Below are 21059 nucleotides of genomic sequence, written 5' to 3' on the forward strand. Positions count from 1 at the left end.
CCAACATGATGAAACCCCGTCTCTACTAAAAATACAAAAGTTAGCCAGGCGTGATAGCGCATGCCCGTAGTCCCAGTTAGTTGGGAGGCTGAGGCAGGAGAATGGCTTGAACCCAAAAGGCAGAGGCTGCAGTGAGCCAAGGTGGCGCCATTGCACTCCAACCTGGGCAGCAGAGTGAGACTCTGTCTCTGTATATAGATATTATGTGTATATACACATAATATATATATGATAATAAAGCTACCACTGGGATATACGTGATGCTAATATTTTAATAAACATTCTTCCTAATTCATATAGCTATTCACATACACATATAGATTCTATTTTTCATAACCATAATACCATATGGTGTGAAACTACAGTCTGATTTTCTCCCCCATTATGTTTTATACCAGGAACTTCTTTCCATGACATCAAAGCCCTGCAGAAGTTTTCCATTCTATTGATTTACTGTTAATAATTCACCACTGACATCCATAGAGCTATCAAAAAGCAGCTGTAAAGAAGAACAAGAAAGCTTTTTGTAAACTGATATGAACCGCCTCCAAGATAGGTATAAGCATAAAAGGCAAGGTTAGAACGCTGTTTACTTTGCTGCCATTTGTGTATAACAAGAGAGAAAAAAAAAAGAAAGGTGTCGTGGAGTCGGGGCGGGGGCAGTATTTAAACATTTGTGCTCTGAGGCTGGGCACAGTGGCTTACACCTGTAATCCCAGCACTTTGGGATGCCAAGGCAGGCAGATTGCTTGAGCCCAGGAGTTCGAGACCAGCCTGAGTAGCATGGTGAGACTCTGTCTCTACAAAAAAAAAAATTAGCTGGGCATGGTTGTGCATGCCTGTAGCCCCAGCTACTCAGGAGGCTTAGGTGGGAGCATCACGGGACCCCAGGAAACCAAGGCTGCAGTGCGCCACAATCCTGCCACTGCTCCGTAGCCTGAGTGACAGAACAAGATCACGTCTCCAAAAAAAAAAAAAAAAAAGATAAACATATTTGCTCTGGAGGGGAGGCCAAAGAATTGATGGTGCTGGGTGTGGTGAGAGGTAACCCAGTGAGCAGACAGAGACCTGAGGTAGAAGAGAGAAGTATCATCGGGTACCCTATTATACCCATGGAAGTTTGGACAATATGATTGTATGAACCTAGACAAAGAATGTGTGTGCTGTGTTTTTATGTTATATATACTTCATTGCAGATGGGTGTGTATGTATGTATTTAATTTTAATACAGTAGATACATTTGTGTTATATTTAATTTTCATAGAGTAGATGAATTTGTGTTATCTTTAAGTTATATCATTTATAATGTATCTATTTGTGATTTATGAGAAAACAGTTTATCACTGAATCCTCAATCTCTAGTCAAATGCCTGGAATATAAGGAGCTCAATAAATATGCACTCCATAACTTGATGTTCACATGAATAAATAAATTCTGATTATTAAATAGCATATCTGTGAGTTGCGGTTTTTTTTAGTTACTTCCCGTTTTTTCAGTTTGGGCATTGCCATGGAACATGTGACCTATATGAACATATGAACAACATCTGCCTTGTATGCAGTGCTGAAGAAATGTTTGAGGATCCCTGGGCCAACAGCACTCACAGTGCTTCCAACTGATACAACCTGGAATCCCAGAATGGGATCTAGAAGACTCAAGATTCCGGGATCCTTTTCCTCTGAAAAGGGAATTGAGGGGGGTGGGAGGGTAGAGAAGCTGGAAGCGTAATCCCAACCCAAGACCCACTTGCCCAAAACACCTGCCCCTGGCCCAAGTGACGACTTCAGCTCCACAAAGGCTCCTTCTCTCTCTGATCCCTCATCAGACCCAGAGGAGGGCTCTGCCTTTTACAAGCAGGCTCAGATGCCGGGGCACATCTTCCCCGCAGCCTCATACCACCATTTCCTTCCAACCTCCCACACCCCAATTCCCTTCTCCAAGGAAAATGACCCCTGAGCCTTCACTCTTCCAGATCCCATCCTGGAATTCTGGGTTGTATCCGCTGGAAGCACCCTGCGTGCAATGGGCCCAGGGATCCTTAAATATTTATTCACCACCACAAGCAAGACAATGTTGTTAATATAGGTCACATGTTCCATGAGATACCCAGATCGTGACAGAAACCTAAATTTAAAAAAGAAAAAAAAAATGGAAGTAACTTAAAAAAAATTACAACTCACGAATATGCTATTTATTTATTTATTAGACAGAGTCTCGCTCTGTCACCCAGGCTGGAGTGCAGTGGCACAATCTCAGCTCACTGAAACCTCCACCTCCCCGATTCAAGCAATTCTCCTGCCTCAGCCTCTGCGGTGGCTGGGATTACAGGCACGTGCCACCAAGCCCGGCTAATTTTTGTATTTTTAGTAGAGATGGGGTTTCACCATGTTGGCCAGACTGGTCTCGCACTTCTGACCCCAGACTGAGGTGATCCGACCACCTCAGTCTCCCAAAATGCTGGGATTACAGGCTTTTGGGAGCCAAAGGACTGGGCAAAAAATGTGGTAGTTTAATAATTAGAATTTATTTATTCTTTCAAACTTCAAGTTATTAAATACATAGTTATCAAACTCCTTATGTTTCAGGCACTTGGCTAGGGATTGAGGATACGGTGATGAACTATTTTTTCATAGAACAGTTCATAGGAGGAATAGCACAGTCTCAGATAGAGGCAGGAGCCCTGGAGTCAAGCCGCTGTGCAGGAATGCCAGCTGTTCACTCACCTGCTGGGTATCATTACCTCCGCCTCAGTTTCCTCATCTGTGAATGGGGGTGGTGGTGATTGCATTGAATTCATCAGATTATCATAAGTCTTCAGAGAAATAATGCAAGTAAAATACGTGGTATATAGCAAGCACTCCGAAAATCTTAGCTGTTATTACTGTTATAATAGACCCATTTTATCCAAGGATGGATAGTCAATGAAAGATACGGAAAACCCCAGGGAGACTTGGGAGTTGATAGGAACAGATGAGGTAGAACTGATGAGTCCGAAAGCAGTGAGATTCAATTCACTCATTCAACCAGCTGTTATTGACCACTCACTATAGCCCAGCACTCCACTAGGTGCTAGGAACCAGTGGTAAGCAAAGACCGACGCAGCTCCCGTCTTCTCAGAGCTTACAGACTGGCGGGAGAGATGGACATAAACCAAAGGACCACACACCTACCTGCTAATTTTTTACAATGACAATTGTTACAGAAAAGAGATGTAGGATGTTTCAAGAGCTGACAACAGCTGGGCTTGACCTAGTGAGAGACATCTGGGCAGGCTTCCCTGGGGAATTATGTTTGAGCTGAGATGGGACTCAGGTTAAAAGATCAAGCAGCAGGTACAAAGGCCCTGCGGCAAAGACACACGTAGAACTGAAAGAAGTCCAGAGCTGCCAGACAGAGGCTGCAACAGGGGGTGCAAAGTGAGGTGGGGCTGAGAGCGAAGTCTGGACCAGCCCCATGCAGGGCCTAATGATAATAACGGCCACAAATATGGTGGCAGCAATCATATATTGATCTCTTGTTATATGCCATGCATACTATATCATATCATCTAAACGCATGACAACGTGAAGTCGGTGCTATATGTGCTGCGTTTTACAAATAGGGAAACAGGCTAAAGAGAGGTCACGTGGTTACCAAGGACGTGAGCCAGTTATGTCTAACTCAAAAGCCCTGACAGTCTTAGACTCAGAACCTGATACACATTGTCATACAAATGAAGACAATCCCGGGGTACATTATTAACAATACTAAGACCACAGACATAAACCAGGACCTCCCCAAGCACTACTGGATAATATCTCAGGATTTTTAAAAAAGGAAGTACTTTGGCCAGGCACAGTGGCTCACACCTGTAATCCCAGCACTTTGAGAGGCTGAGGCAGGCGGATCACCGGAGGTCGGGAGTTCAAGACCAGCCTGACCAACATGGTGAAACCCCGTCTCTACTAAAAATACAAAATTTGCCAGGTGTGTGGCGCAGGCCGGTAATCCCAGCTACTTGGGGGACTGAGGCAGGAGAATCGCTTGAACCCACGGGGTGGAGGTTGCAGTGAGCCGAGATTATGCCATTGCACTCCAGCCTGGGCAACAAAAGTGAAAACTCCATCTCAAAAAAAAAAAAAAAGAAAGTACTTTGTAAACAGTGACATCTATTAAGAGATCAAAGACAATTTATCTGACCATAAGGTTGAGGAAGGGGAAAGAGCTCAGTGTAACCAAGAAATAATTTTCTTGAACCAATGCCTCCTTCTGCTACAACAGGAAGCTTCATTCCAGTCCCACATCTTCAATATATTTGACATTTTGAAAAATAATTAACTGTGTCAGTTTTATTAATGTCTTAAAATACAAATTAGAAATGTGACAAATGAGTGAGAAGCAGCAGTCTGTTTTAATGAAAATTTCATATTCTCCATCAATAAATCATAGACTAAAGAGGACCCAACATAAGCCGCGATATTTTTTGCCTGTTTGTCTAGGGGGTTATTTGGCAGAGGGTTCCACCTGGGAACTGGGAAGATTCTGGAATTCTGCAGGAGTCAAGAGGTCAGGCTTGTGAGGATCAAAAGGGTCTGGCCACAACCGGAATGGCTTAGCGAAATGAAGCACAGTGGCCCGATACAAACTTTACTTCTGAGGGACCCACCACCCCACGAGGCAGCTTTCATCAGGACAGATGGTGATCAAGAAAAGGAACCCTAACAAATGTTGAAATGCAGCAGCAGAATAGCATTGTGCTTGCTGGAGAAGTCATCCGCCGTCACCCTCCCTGGTTTAGATGTTGAAGGTGATTCAGGGCAGGAGACCCCTTGACCAAGGAGGATGTGAGACCAGGCACCCCTCTACTTCCTGAGCCAAGATTTCTCCTGCTTCAGACTTTGTTCCAACTACAGGGCTCATTCCCAAAGTGTGTGTCTAGAACCTCTACTGAAATGTTCTTTTGGCCAGGTGCTGTGGCTCACACCTGTAATCCCAGCACTTTGGGAGGGCGAGATGGGTGGATCACGAGGTCAGGAGTTCAAGACCAGCCTGGCCAACATAGTGAACCGCCGTCTCTGCTAAATATACAAAAAGTTAGCTGGGCATGGTGGCACACGCCTGTAATCCCAGCTACTCAGGAGGATGAGGCCAGAGAATCTTCAGCCAGGGAGGCAGAGGTTGCATTGAGCTGAGATTGAACCATTGTACTCCAGCCTGGGCAAGAGAGCAAGACTCCATTTCAAAAAGAAAAAGAAATGTTATTTTCCCTGTTTTAACATCTTACAAGAGATGTCTTATCCTTCCTCTGGGTAAAAATAAACCAATTCCACCTATTGCACATTTTTCAAGAAACCCAGTTAAGGAGATGCAATGGTCTCCCTTGGTCATCTCAGGTGATTTGAAATTCCCAAATCTGCTCTTCCAGCACCATCCTGAAAAACTTTCATATCCGATTTCAGGTTTGCAAAGGACTGGGACTGATTGAGCTAGATCTGCTTTTCAAAAATTCTAAATATGTAAGAATGATTTTTCAAGGAGTAGTTGGAAATGCAAATTCCTTGGCTTTATAACGTTCTAAATGTTGATTCTGTGGGTTTGGGATGGCGGAGGCCAGCAAAGGGGGTAGGAGGGTGCTATGTACATAACAACCCAGGTGCACTTTCAGAAGCACTACACTGAATGAGCCTTGGAAAGAACAGGGGAAGTGGAGCCTGGGGTTGGTGGGTTCTTTGGGGGAACTGGGATGTTTCCAACCAGAATCACCTCAGTCTCAACTCCCCAATCCTCCCGCTTTTCCCCACATCCTCCCGCTGCACAGAGTATAGCAAATGTAGCCTCCTTAGGCCAGATTGAAATGCCAGAATGTATGGAGATTAATCACAGAATAATACAAACTGCCGCTTATCATCTCCCATATATTTGACATAATTACCCTACAAGCAACATGAAAATGTTATACTGTAATAACTCCCAGCCAGGAGAAAAGGCAGCGTTGCTGATAACACGAAAATAGAGAATACAGAACACGGCCCTTCGAAAACTTTTAATTAATTTTTCCCCCTTTCAGCATAATTGATGTCAGCTCAGACTTCAGTGTTTTAGAAGTGCTTGGCCTCGTAGCAAAGAAACTTAGGACCAGTGCAGATTGACTACAGAGCAAAGCTGGGCCCCGGTGGGGGACTAAGGAGAGACGGCATAAGGAGCATTTCTTCATCTTTAAACACATAACTTAGACTATGTCACTTTTTCATTTAAATTGTTTTATAGCCCCCCTTGCCCTGCCCTGCAGAACCCAAAGACCAAGGTCCTTTGGTGTCATTGGGGATAATTTATGGTGTGGCACTTGCTTGTTTACCTTGTCAATTTCACCTGCTTCCGCTACCGCCAAACACCCTAGTGTTATTGAATTGCTTGCATCATGGAGCGGTACACCATGCACCACGCTTCATTCCTCCAAAACTTTGCACTTAATGTTCTCTCTCGTATGACACCCCTTCATGTGGCCAACCCAACTCATTCTTTAAAACTCAGCTCAGATGTCATCTCCTCCCCAAAGCCTTACTTTCTCAACCGCAGCCAAAGTTCCTGCCTTGGGCTCCTAGAGCCTCCCGACTTTCCTTGTAACATGGACTGTATCACGCTATATTGCATAAATCCACCTTTCTCTCTCCTCCTGTAGAATGTGAACATACCATTGGTTTCTGTAGCCCAATAACCACACAATGTCTAGGAAAGAGCAAATGCCCAAAAAATATTTGAAGAATGAACAAATAAATATTCTCTATAGCTACCAGAGTAATCTAAAACTTTATCGATGTTCATAACATAGGAACCTATAGAGTAAATTCCTTACGTAAAACTGTGTATCTCTCTTGATAAACTACCATGATTCATTAGTTAAACTGGCTTATGTAACCCAATCTTTTCCTTTTTGCCTAGACTGCCAGGAAGCTCCAAGCTAAATGCCATGATAAATAGTAACAACAGTATTAGCCTAGGTTTTTGTTGATTGATTTTCTTTTTCCTTCATTGTCATTTTGTTGCTGTTTTTGTTTTCTGTTTCTCATTTACTGACTCATCAATAGCAAACAACTTTGTATAGGCAAGCTGCAAAGAACAAGTAACGGATACATGCAAGCCCTTTCATGTCTTACTTAACAAATAAGCACACCTTTTAGATAAAAAATATAATTTGTCTACATGGTAAATGAATACTCAACAAATATTTGTTTAGCATTAACTGAGCAGACATTAAGCTGGGTCCTGTGCATATAGAGAAGAAAACACATGGTCTCCTCACTCAGGCAGTACATTCTTTACTGGGAAGTAAAAGGGGTGACATTTGAGCAGGATCTTAATGCATATATAGAAGTTCACCAGTAAAAGAAACAAAACCTGCTGAATTTTAAGAACATCAAGTGGCCAGGCACGGTTGTTCACACCTGTAATCCCAGCACTTTGGGAGGCCAAGGCAGACAGATCAAGAGGTCAGGAGTTCAAGACCAGCTGGCCAATATGGTGAAACCCAGTACCTACTAAAAATGCAAAAAATTAAAAAAAAAAATTTTTAATAAAAAAAAATTAGCTGATCATGGTGGTGTGCACCTGTAGTTCCGGCTACTTGGGAAGCTGAGGCAGGAGAATCACTAGAACCTAAGAGGTGGAGGTTGCAGTGAGCTGAGATTGTGCCACTGCACTGCAGCCTGGGCAATAGAGGGAGACTCCATCTCAAAAAAAAAAAAAAAAATCAAGTGGCTTGATATTGCTATAAGACACAAGTGAATGAGCAGTCGGTAGATGACCCAACCTGTTGAAACAAGGAAGGATAACTCATAAGACACGTAGGAACAGACCTTGCTGATAAGTTTAGCCGTTACCCTACAGGCCACTGGTCTATAACTGCTTTACATAGGGGTACCCCTTTTCAGTGTTCAGAGATTTCATGGCAGCAGTTCAGTGCAAATTGACTGAGAAAACACATCACAGCAAAAGTCATCGTAAGTTCAGTGATGCATTTAAATTAGTTTGTACTTTGTTCAACCCAATCAAATTTATAGACATTTGAAAAATAGCTGCACCCAGCAAAACACACACTGTTGTCCTCAGAGATATAAATAAAATATGAATGTGTCTGTTCCAAGTGGTTACTCTTCTCTCCAGCATCTTTCTTTTCCCTCTCTCTCTCTCTCTCTCCCCCCCCCCCCCCCTCATATCTTATCTTGTGAGGCTTAGCATTGAAATACAGTTTCCACAGTACGTGTTTCCAGTGTGGTTATAACTTGTGGACCCGTTTTGTCAGATGCTCCTGTTTTTTATTTATTCAGGCCTATATTGTACCCTTTCTTTTTTCTTCTTAAATGTCCTCCTCTTTCTCCTATGTTCTTGATCAATAATTTATTGTCAGCCAGTCTCAGTGGCTCACATCTATAATCCTGACACTTTGGGAGGCAAAGGTGGGAAGATCACTTGCATCCAGGAATTCAAGACCAGCCTGGGCAACATAGCAAGAGCCCTTATCTACAAAAAATAAAAAATAACGAGGCATAGTGGCACATGGCTGTAGTGCCAGCTACTCAGGAGGCTGAGGCAGGAGGATTGCTTGAGCCGGGGAAGTTGAGGCTGCAGTGATCTCTGATCATACACTGCACTCAGCCTGTCTAACAGAGTCTTACTCTGTCTCAGAAAAAAAAAAAGCAAAATCAACATCATCATCTTTATCATCTGTTGCCATCAAGTTACATTTTGACGTGTTAATCTAATTTTGTGGTCTTTAAATATTCATATGTATCAGAACCACCCAGGGCACTACTCGAATATAGATCGCTGGGTGTCACTTTCAGAGTTTCTAATTCAGTAGATCATTAGTGGGGCCTGAGGATTTGCTTTTCTAACAAATTCCCACATAAGGCTGATGCTGCTGATTCAGGGTCACACTTTGAGAACCAGTGAGCTACCTTATCTCCTTTCTCCTACTGCATTAGCATTTCATCTATGGTTTTATCAGTTTCTTACGTATTTTATTCTTCTTAAAAGTCTCAAACCTTTGATTTCATAAATAAATACTCAGCCAGGCTTAATGGCTCATGCCTGTAATCCCAGCACTTTGGGAGGCTGAGGGCGAAGGATTGCTTGAGCCCAAGAGTTTGAGACCAGTCTGGGCAACATAGCAAGACCCCATCCCTACAGAAAATTTAAAAATTAGCTGGGTGTGGTGGTGTGTGCCTGTAGTCCCAGCTACCGGGGAGCTGAGGTGGGAGGATCACTTGAACCCAGGAGATGGAGGCTGTAGTGAGCTATGATCATGTCACTACACTCCAGCCTGGGCTGGAGCAAGACAGAGCAAGACTCTCTCTCAAAACAAAAACAAAATGCTCAAAATGAATGAAACAATTCTATTAAGAGCATAAATGTTCGTAAACACGTACATACAATCCTGATGAACACTTTTACACGCATCATGGTATTTAAGATTGATTGTGTACACATTATAGAATGTCTTAACTCATTTCAAACTGTTAAGTAAATCGACGTATATAATTTGTGTCCCTTCTAATTGTCACCTGTCAGTAATTGTAAACATTTATAAATGAGAAGCCAAGAATGTCATGTGATCTCTTTCGATTTACACATTTACCCGAGAGACTGAATGTACAGGCAGTGGCCAGACTCTATAAAAAGACAGAACCCTGACCCAACAATCTGCAGCCACCAGCCCAACATTCTCTACAGGAACCAGCCCAGGGCGCCAGCCTGCTCTCCGGAAATCAGACTGGTAGGAAGTCTGGCCACTACATGTAGCAACTGGCTCAGGAAGCCAATCAACAACTCCTGTAACAATCAGTCCCAAATGCCCAGGGTTCAAATAATAACTGACAGCTTCCCTAAAATTTTTGTCCCTGCTTCCAACTGGGGATAAACCAAAGAAAGCTAAACAGACACCCCTGCCAGATCACAGAAGATGCCCACTTCTAATTACCCCACCTTCGGGTTCCCCATGACAGCAGCTCCAATCAGAGCACACCCGGAGGCTTCTTTCCCTTCTGCGATAAAGGTTTCCCTCTCCTCCATCTACCTCTGAGTCTCTGCCAAAACACGAGCGATGCTGGCTGACTCCCTTGCTATGGCGAGCTCTGAATAAATAGCTTTTGCTTGTTCTTGTTTGGTTGGGCTGTGTTTATTTCTAAAGCTAACTGGGAGGACAGGGGAAAGCCGCTGCCAACTGAGCCTTGGGTAAATGTATCTAAGCATTTTATAATAGACCTGTATGTACAGGACCTGTTAGCACGTTTATCCAGCCTGCACATAATGGTTGCTGCAGGTGCGTGTTCTCAGGATCTTTTCTGGAATTCTGTTGAGGGATCGTGCAGTCTCGCTGACGGCAAATACTGCTAGAGGAAAGAGGGCATCGTGAAGGAATTTTTGAGCTGAAAGGGGCCATGATATGTGCATTAAAGACCCAATCCCAGCAGCTGTGTGGAGGATGAGGAGTAAGAACGGACATAATGTACACCAAGATTTATCCAAAGGTGTTAAGCAAGAACCCTAGACTGGATTCTGTCTCTATGGAGGCCCTTCCTTGTCCTGAAATGCATTTCCTTTGCTCCCGGAGAGGCCTGCTTTCTTTTCTGAGCACAAAGGTTGGCAAGGTTGCCTTTTCAGGTAAAAAGAGGTCCTTGCGTGGCCTCTGAGTGAAGTCGTGGGGAAGTGCCGACCCGTCATGGTTATTTAATTAGCCTGAGAGACTTCCATCAGGAAGCCAACAGGCACGTTCACAGCTGAGAATCCCCTCTTAATTGCCGGGCTTGGGAGGCCCATCACTCCATTGATGGACCTGTGGCTTGCCCTTTTGACCTCCAACGTCTGGATTTGCTGGGGCCGTGCAAATGATTCCCAGCACAGGTGATAGGGATGCCAGGAACAAGACTCTGGCCAAAACATTTGGCCAGACTTTGTTCATTTCATGAGGAAGGGGAAATGCAAGTTTCACACTCCTGGAACTGCTGCAAGCAAGACCCTCTGAAAAGCCTGTTCTTCAAATAAGTTAGTCAGACACTGTGAGTTTGAATCCAGGCTTGAGCCCCTGGTAACGGTGGGACCCTGACTGAGCAAGTGGCTTAGCCTCTCCGCCCCTGGATTTTCTCATTTGTGAAACGGACATAATATGAGCTCCTGCCTCTCAGGGTTGCTGTGAAATGATGCATTTAAAGGGTTTGGCAGTGTGCCTGACCCATAGCAAACTCTGGCGATTAAAACGCATGTTTCTCGAGTCCTGGGTGGTACCTCTATAGTTTCCCACAGTCAAGGTCAATGATTCTCAGATACTAGCCATGTACAGTGTGGCTTTCCAACCTTTTATTCATTATTACCTCCCTGATGAGTCTTTTAAACTTTTCTTCCTAATCGTCACCCCACACACACCCTTGAAATAAGAGCACAGGTGCACTGTGTATCTGTTTGCTGTACCGCGACCCTTTGCAGGGCCATAAACCATTGTACGATTCAACACCTTTCTCACCTTCCTAAGAGCCAATTCTCCGAGCAGAGATGAAATCTGATAGGCATTTTTTGTCCTTTTTCTTGCCCTTGGAGAAGTGAGCTAAAAATTGCCATGTATATATGAATACAAAAAAAAAAAAAAATACACCCATATATGGAAAATGCTTTGTTTTCCTTTAACTTTGTTTTCATTTCCCACATGATGGGAATGACCATGTGAAATATTTCAATTTTACATAGTCGGTGGAGGAGCTGGTATTAAAAAGAAATAAAGCATCTTCCAATGTAATAAAGAGAGCGAGGGAGAGAGATCCAGCGCTGCCTGTGTTAAGAATGCATGATCTCAGGCCTGGGGTGGGGGCTCACGCCTGTAATCCCAGCACTGTGGGAGGCTGAGGGTGCGGTGGATCACCTGAGGTCAGGAGTTCGAGATCAGCCCAGCCAACATGGCAAAACACCATCTCTACTAAAAATACAAAAATTATCCGGGATCAGTGCCTCACACCTGTAATCCTAGCTACTAGGGAGGCTGAGGCAGGAGAATTACTTGAATCTAGGGGCAGAGGTTGCAGTGAGCCAAGATCGAAGCACTTCACTCCAGCCTGGGCAACAAGCGTGAAACTCCATCTCTATAACAACAACAACAATAAAAAAGAATTCATGACCTCAAAGTAAGATCTGTGTGAACTGAGAAAAATATGAAAGTTCACAGGCATTCTGTTTAAAGTTCAACCCTTTATTCCAAGATATCATATTATCCTTCCAGTGTGTGTGAGAGAGAGATAGAGATGGTTGTAACAGGAAATGGTAATGATTATCTTTTTATACACAGGGTTCTGTGTCCTTGTGCTTGGGCGGTGGCTGAGTTGATGGACTTACTTGCCACGATGAAAAGTAAGTAACAGAACTTCTTCCTGTATTAGTCAGGGTTCTCTAGAGGGACAGAACTAATAGGATTGAAGTACATATGAAAGGGAATTTATTAGGGAGAGCTGGCTCACATGATCACAAGGTGAAGTCCCATCACAGCCTGTCTGTAAGCTGAGGAGCAAGGAAGCCAGCAGTGGCTCAGTCTGAGCCCCAAAACCTCAAAAGCAGAAAAGCCAATAGTGCAGCCTTCAGTCTGTGGCCAAAGACCCAAAAGCAAGAGCCCCCGACAAACCAGTGGTATAAGCCAAGAGTCTAAAATCCAAAGAACTTGGAATCTGATGTTTGAGGGCAGGAAGCATCCAACTCAGGAGAAAGATGAAGGCCGAAGACTCAGCAAGTCAGCTTCTTCCACTGTCTTCTGCCTGCCTTTTCTAGCCCTGCTGACAGCCAATTGGATGGTGCCTACCCACGTTGTGGGTGGGTCTTCCTTTCCCAGTCCGCTGACTCCAATGTTCATCTCTTCTGGCAATACCCAGAAACACCCAGATACACCCAGAAACAGTACTTTGCCTCCTTCAATCCAATCAAGTTGACACTTGGTACTAACCATCACAGTACCCTAGAATTTTGTTCGTGTTCTGTGGAATCTAAAATCTGGACTTTCCTAACAAACGCTCAGCTCTTGGGGCTCTGAAGTTTCGCCTCTGTCTGCTTCCACATCCACACATGCTTGTGGCTGCTAGAGAGATTCATCCCCTTCCTCACCCTGTGGTCCTAGCTGGACCCACAGGACAGAACATCCACGGCTCTCCTCCCGAGAGATCCACAGTAGAAGAGTGAGCAAACATTACTGGGCACAGCTATTCTGCACCTCACCTTGTACTTGACTTGCAGAACTACAAAGATAAATGCTACATGGTTCTGACCCTAAACAAGTTCAAAGTCTAGCAAAGGTGAAAGAGGCCTCCCACCATCCTGTTCGCTCACTCTTCGTTCTTCTACTGAGCGATGTGTCTCCCAGGAAACATGCTCTGTTCTCTAGCACTGGAGGATTTTTTTCTCCAAAGACAGGATCCCCTAGAATTATGGTAAAAATTCTCTGCACTGTTGTACTTAATATAATATTTAAGGTAAAAAACAAAGATGAAAATGTCAAGGCCAAATTAGGTGAGCATTGCATAAGAACAGAATTTCACAGATGAACAGTTGGCCCCAAACTCAACTTCCTGGTGGCCAAAGCAAAGACAGAAGGTCTATCAGTGACAACATTCCCAGTATCCTCAGATGTAAACATACTAAAGGTTGACAAGAAACATTGGCTTTCTGTCTGTGAGGCAGGACGCAAATCATCTTTTCAAATTCGTCTTTTCAAAACCTTTCATACAATAGCACAACTGATATTATGAGAGCATCTAAAACAATATCCTGAAATAAAATTTAACAGTGTGTTTCTAGGGGTGTTTTATTAAACTCCATTCAAGCACATGTACCAAATGTAAAACCCATGGTCACAATTGTGCAAAACTGAGAACCAAATGTACTTCACTAGGTTGTTGGATACACAAACTGTACTATACCAGAACCATGGAATACTACTCAGCAATGAAAAAGAACAAATGCGACAATGTGGATGGGTCTTAAAGGTATTATGCTGAGTGAAGAAGAGCCAATCTCCAAAGGTTCCATATTTTATGATTCCATTTCTATACCGTTCTCAAAATGACAGAATTCCAGAGATAGAGGACAGATGAGTGATTGCCAGGGGACAAGCAAGGACTGCAAGGGGGGCCAGGTGCAGCGCCTCACACCTGTAATCCCAGCACTTTGGGAGGCTAAAGCAAGAGGAACACTTGAGGCCAGGAATTTGAGACCAGCCTGGGCAACACAGCAAAACCCCATTTCTGCAAAAAAAAAAAAAAAAAAAAAAAAAGTAAATATTAGCCAGGCATGGTTGTGTGTGCCTGTAGTCCCAGCTACTAGGGAGGCTAGGGTGGAAGCATCACTGGAACCCAGGAGGCTGAGGCTGTAGTGAGCTATGTTCATTCCACTTCACTCCAGCCTGGGCAACAGAGCAAGGCTCTATTTCTTTTTTTTTTTTTTTTTTTTGAGACGGAATTTTGCTCTTGTTACCCAGGCTGGAGTGCAATGGCGCGATCTTGGCTCACCGCAACCTCCGCCTCCTGGGTTCAGGCAGTTCTCCTGCCTCAGCCTCCTCAGTAGCTGGGATTACAGGCACGCGCCACCATGCCCAGCTAATTTTTTGTATTTTTAGTAGAGACGGGGTTTCATCATGTTGACCAGGTTGGTGTCGATCTCTTGACCTTGTGATCCACCCACCTCGGCCTCCCAAAGTGCTGGGATTACAGGCTTGAGCCACCGCGCCCAGACTACAAAGCGTAGCTACATAGAGCTCCATTGAGGTGATGGAAAAGTTCTGCATTGTGACTGTGCTGTGCACAAATCTATACATGGTAGAAATTTGCACCAACTGTGCGCGCGCACGCGCGCGCGCACACACACACACATACAAGATCAGATCTGCTTAACCGACAGTATCGCAATGTGGACTTCCCGGCTTTGATATGGCACTGCAGTTATGTGGGATGACACCACTGGGGAAAGATAAGTGAAGGGCTCAAGGGACTTTATATACTATTTTTGGCACTTCCTGCAAGACTATTATTATTTCACAATAAAGAGGAAAAAAAAGACAATGGCTGTGCTCTAGGATCCTACCTGCTCCTGAGTCCTCTAACTCAGGGACCCCGGCCTCCTGCCCTGAAGGTGAAACCTTGCTGGTTTCTGCACAAACCCCTCCCCTCCCCGCCCAGCAGCCCTTGATTCTCCAGCTCAAGCAGCTCCCAGGGCCCGCAGAGCTGTGATTCGGAAGTCATCTTTGATCAGTCACTTTAGGTCTCTTACCACTTAAACTGCCTGTATTTAAGCTCTCCCCAAGTGATCTCCATCCTTTTATCCAGGTCCTTTGATGGCGTGGTTCTGGTCACTTGCTAATCCAGCCAAGGTTCTTGCTCCCTGCCAGGTCTTTCTTCCGACTCTTCATCCTTCCCTTTGTTGCTCACCCTTTGCGTGGTGGAGAGGCCAGGATGGCAACTGCAGGAGTGCACCGGAGTGCCGACCGCTGCTGTCTCATTCCTCTGGCCTGAGAAACACTAAGCTAGCTCTGGGGTATCAGCTCAGCGCCCCTGCTTTCCAGACCAAGAATCGAGACCTGTGATTTAAGGGGCATTGTTTCCTATCACTTTGAAATTGAATTTCTGGAAAATCTGGCCATGGGTGTTCCTTGTGGCTGCCTGTAGCCAGAGAACTCTTTCGGGAGAATGAAAATGTCTGTAGAATCCAAAAAATCAGGAGATGGAGATTCAAGGACTTGCACCTTTTTTTTTTTTTTTTTTTTTTTTTTGAGACAGCCTCGCCCTGTCGCCCAGGCTAGAGTGCAGTGGCGTGATCTCGGCTCACTGCAATCTCAGTTTCTCAAGTTCAAGCTCTCCTCCCTTCTTAGCCCCCCAAGTAGCTGGAACTACAGGCCCACATGACTACGACGGCTCATTACTTTATTTCATTTTGTTTTATTTTATTTTATTTACTTTTGAGACAGGGTCTCGCTCAGTCACCCAGGCTGGAGTGCCCTGGCACGATCTCAGCTCACTACAACCTCTACCTTCCAGGTTCAAGCAATTCTTATGCCTCAGCCTTCCAAAGGGCTGGGATGACAGGCATGCAGCACCATGCCCAGTTAATTTTTGTGTTTTTTGTAGAGACAGCGTTTCACCATGTTGCCCAGGCTGGTCTCTAACTCCCGAGCTCAAGTGACCTGCCTACCTTGGCCTCTCTAAGACTGCTTCACTGTAATACTTTCTCCAGAACAATAAGAAATGCATTTGAAAGGCCTCCCCTCCTTTGATTGTCCCGTTTATTGAATGCCTCAGCCCTGCAAACAGATGAGGCTGTGTGACTTAGGGGGAAAAAAGGGTAGAGGTGGACAGAGTGGCTCAAGCCTGCAATTCCAGCCCTTTGGGAAGCTGAGGCCGGGGCATCGCTTGAGGCCAGGAGTTCGAGACTGCAGTGACCTATGATTGCACCAAACTGTCTCTAAAAATAATAATAATAAAGACGAGGCACCATGGCAGAGCAGAGAGAGGGTCTCCTTGGCCTCCCGTAGCTCCTTCACAGCGCTTGTCTCCGTTTGGAACCGTGCACGTGACCCTCAATTGATCCCCCATCCCCAACCATGGGGGTGAGCTCTGCTTCTGTTTTGCTCACCAGACACAGTGTCTGCTGGTGCATAGTAAGTCTTCCGTAAATATTTGCTGAACGTAGGAATGATGGCGTTAAGTCCAAGGAGTGAGGCCAGGTTCAAAAGGGCTGGAAATGAGTCAGAGCATCACCATAAGAGCAGCTGACTCTGACTTGGCACTCACAGATGGGAAGTCCTGTTCCAAGCACTTCGCCTGCTGTAACTCATGTAGTGGCCGCAACAACCCTGAACTGAGGTGAGCCCTGTCTTAAGGATGAGGAAGTGGAGGGACAAGGAACTTAAGCAGTTTGTCCTTGATACCACGGCTGGGAATTCAAACATCCATAGAGCCTGTGCCTTGAGCCCCCGTGCTCTGCAGCCCCCCAGAAGTGAACGTGGAAATGTGGTCTCGTGGATGGCTGGAAGTCAGGCGAGGCAGCCTTTAGTACCAGGACCTGCCCAGTCACAGGTTTCTTTCCTCTCTTCTCCCTGATCGCTCCTTCTCAGTAACCTTTGATGTCTCCTCTGGTTCGCCCGCGTAAGTCGGTGTTTATCGTGCACATGTCCTGAGCTCTCTTCTCTTCGCATGTCACGCTGAATCTCTGAGCGCCTCATACGTCCCGGAGGTTTGCACTACTGATGCAGGGCAGGTTCTTAGCTTAGCCCAGGAAGGAATTCAAGAGCAAGCCCGTGGTAGAAGAAAACAGCTGTATTGAGGAGGTGGCAAGGTGACAGCTGGTGGTCACAGCTCCTGCAAGAGCAGGGCTAACCCAGAGGCGGTGTGCTGAGAGGAGCGGCTCCGGGCAGTTGTGCAGTCCTCTTTGTACCCACTTTTAATGACATGCTAATTAAGGAGCAGCCTTTCAGAATGGCTAGAAAATGAGCAGTAACTTGGTGGGGGAGTGTGTTGCCACTGCCAGGGGTGGTAACTTCCTAGCGTTGTCATGGTGACGATAGGCTGTCATGGTGCTGATGGATGTGTCTTTTGGTGCCTTTTCCCAGCTTTCATCAGTCTTCAGTTGGGTCCGGAGTCCAGCTGCACCTTCCCCCTACCTCACTATTTTTCTCATGTCGATGACTCCCCAGTGCATCTGACCGGGTGATTCTCTACCAGGGCAATCATGTCCCCTAGGGGACACCCAGCCATATTTGAAGATGTTTTCGATTGTCATCATTGCAAAGAGGGGTGCAGTTGGCATCTACTGGGTGGAATCCAGGGATTCTGCCAAACATCCTACAATGCAGAAGGCAGCTCCCGAGAACAAAGAATATCTGGCCTCAAATGTCACTAGTACCAAGGTTGGGGAAGTGGTTGACCCAACCCTAAGAAATATCTCCAACTGCCTCTTGGACGTGTCCCTCTTGGATGCCCCCACAGTGTCTCCAGCACTGTCTTCCGGAATGAATTTACTATCTACTCCCCTCCTTCAACACAACCCGTCGGCATGCCTCCCATCATTTTCCAGCTCTGTGAATCACAATACCATCCACACTCTTATTTCATCTGGGAAACTGGTCTTTTCTTCCTGCATCAATCACTCACCCAGTCCATCAATTCTACCTCGTAAATGCCAAGTCTGAATTCTTCTCTCCTCCCTGCCAGCTCTGCCCACGTTCTCTCATCTACACAAGCAGTAGCCCCTCTGCTAGCCTTTGTCTCTGCAGTTTTACCAGTCTCCGCTGCTGCAGCCCATCACTCAAGCTGTAGGCAGAGATCCTTCTAGGGCACAAAAGTATCACCTCTTCCATAGAACTCCCCACTGGGTTTCCTTTTGGGATGAAAACACTCATCCTCTTCATCTTTTGGGGATGAAAATGTTCTAGAACTAGATGGTGGCGATGGTTGCATGACATTATGCAGGTACTAAATATAGTAAGTACACTAAGTTGTGTTCATTTTATTTATTTATTTTTTGAGATGGGGTTTCGCTCTTGTTGCCCAGGCTGGAGTGTAATGGTGCGATCTCGGCTCACTGCAACCTCCACCTCTGTGTTCAAGCGATTCTCCTGCCTCAGCCTCCTGAATAGCTGGGATCACAGGTGCTTGCCACCATGCCTGGCTAATTTTTTGTATCTTTAGAGTAGAGACAGGGTTTCACCATGTTGGCCAGGCTGGTCTCAAACTCCTGACCTCAGGTGACCCACCTGCCTCCCAAAGTGCTGAGATTACAGGCGTGAGCCACGGCGACCGACCCACATGCACTTTAAAGTGATTAAAATGTAAATTGTAGTCATGTGTATTTTATCACAATTTTTTAAAACCATCCACATTGATCTCAATGCTCCTCCCTATGGCCTTCTGTAACATGGCCCCGGCTGACCTCTCCAGCCCCTGTTCTTGCTGAGGATGCAAATAAATAGCTGGATTTTGCTGGAGACCAGAGCTGGAGGTGTCAGATCCCATAGTAGAAACAATGAGTCAGTGAGGCCTGAGAAAACAGGCTACACTGAGAGGGTAGCAAATTGTACTTTCTAAAGGTGGTTCTAGCCGATCTCCAATCCCCGACACCCTTATTACAATGTGACCTTGATACACCTCCCAGGGAGGCTGAGGTCTGTGTCCTCTCCTTGTGAATCAGAACAGGCTTGTGACTGTGGCAGAAGGGATGCTAAATGACTCCTGAGACTAGGTCACAAAAGGTAATCCAGCTTCCACCTGGCCCATGGGAGCACTAGCCCTGGACCCAGGAGCTGCCATATAAGCCTCCCGACAGCCCTGATGCTGCCATATTGTCAGGAAGCCCGGTCTAGCCCATATGGAGAGCCACATGGAAAGACCCCAAGATGATGAAAAGAGACAAGTGCTCAGCCTGCCCCGAGCTGCTCCACTGCCTGCTGTTCCAGCTCCAGCTACTGCATGAGAGAGGCCAAACCAGAATCGCCCAGCTGAGCCCTTCCGTGATCCTAAACTCTCAAAGACCGCAAGCAATATACAAGGGTCACTGCTAGTTTTAGCCATTACATCTTGGGTGATTTGTTAGGCAGTTACAAAGAAAATGTGTGTGGCCCTTAAGAGCACAAGTCCTGGTCAGCAGCCTTGGTCTATTTTCCAGAAACAACTAATCCAGGGAATGAACTTGGATAATCATTTCCTGCCTCAGAGCCTCAGTTTCCTCATTGTGGGAAAGATAATAACAGCACCTCCTTCACAGACATCATGGGAAGACTGACAAAGATACAGTACAGCCATCACTTGGTAATGTGAGCTGTTATTAACGCTCTGATCTTTTTGAAATCATCTTGTGATACAGTGACTTTAGTAACTTCTCCAAGCTTCCCTAACAAACCACCACAAATTAGATGATGCTTAAAACAACAGAAATGTGTTCTTTCGCTATTCTGAAGGTCCAAAGTTCAAAATCAATCCAGGCATGGTGACCTACACCTGTAAAGCCAACACTTTGGGAGGCCGAGTCAGGCAGATCACGTGAGGTCAGGAGTTCAAGATCAGCCTGATCAACATGGTGACAGTCTGTCTCTACAAAAAATACAAACATTAGCCAGATGTGTGGTACTCCTATAATTCCAGCTACTAGAGAGAGGCTAAGATGGGAGAATCACTTGAATCCAAGAGGCAGAGGTTGCAGTGAGCACACGCCACTTCACTCCGCCTGGCCAACAGAGTGAGACTTTGTCTCAAAAAGAAAAAAAAAAAAAGTTCAAAATGACAGTATCAGGTGGGCCACGCACCATCTGAGGACTCCAGCAGAGGACCCTTCCTTGCCTGTTCCAGGTCCTGGTGGCTCCAGGTCCTCGGCTTATGGCAGCACCGCTCCAACCCTGCCCTGTCTTCTCGTGGCCTTCTCTCTGTGTATCTGTCCATCCTCACATGGTCTTCTTAGAAAGACACCTGTCATTGGATTTCAGGCCGCCCCAATCCAACATAACTTCATCTGAAGTATAGTAATTACACCGTGAAGACTCCTTTTCCAAGTAAGGTCACATTTACAAGTCCTGGAGTTACAACTTCAACAGTGAGGCACATGCCTGAACCTGCCAGGATCCCCCATCAGCCCAACGTTCACCTCCAGGGAAGGCACCAACGTCAGCACTGGGGACTGAAGCTGGGTGCATTCATCTGTTTCACACTACTAGTAAAGACATACCTGAGACTGGGTAAATTTTAAAGAAAAAGAGGTTTAATGGACTCGCAGTGCCACATGGCTGGGGAGGCCTCACAATCATGGCAGAAAGCAAAAGGCACATCCTATATTCACTAAATCCTAATCTGAAGCCAGGGTTGCGAACCACTGTCTTAAAGGCACATTGCTGTCAAGAGATAATCCAAGTGGAATAGAAGAATAGAAGAGGAGAGGGCAAGACAGGATGGAACAGAAGGGATCAGAATAGACAAAAACAGATCAGAACAGAGCAGAGCAGAACCGAACAGAACAGATCAGAACAAACAGATCAGAACAGAACAGAACAGAACAGAACAGAACAGAACAGAACAGAACA

General features: G+C 45.5%; 1 protein-coding gene across 1 annotated transcript in view; it reads right to left on the reverse strand.

Moving 5' to 3' along the window:
- Positions 1-258: 258 nt before the first annotated feature.
- The window catches only part of TMEM114 (transmembrane protein 114), a 45238-nt gene continuing 24437 nt past the window's right edge, over positions 259-21059 (reverse strand). Inside the window, exon 3 of the mRNA XM_032258071.1 lies at positions 259-499. Within this exon, the coding sequence (XP_032113962.1) occupies positions 489-499 (11 nt within the window). The 3' untranslated portion in view covers positions 259-488. The remainder of the gene's footprint in view (positions 500-21059) is intronic.

This window comes from Sapajus apella, unplaced genomic scaffold (genome assembly GCF_009761245.1).
Source record: "Sapajus apella isolate SASKATOON/1434 unplaced genomic scaffold, GSC_monkey_1.0 scaffold99, whole genome shotgun sequence".
Classification (NCBI taxonomy): Eukaryota; Metazoa; Chordata; class Mammalia; order Primates; family Cebidae; genus Sapajus; species Sapajus apella.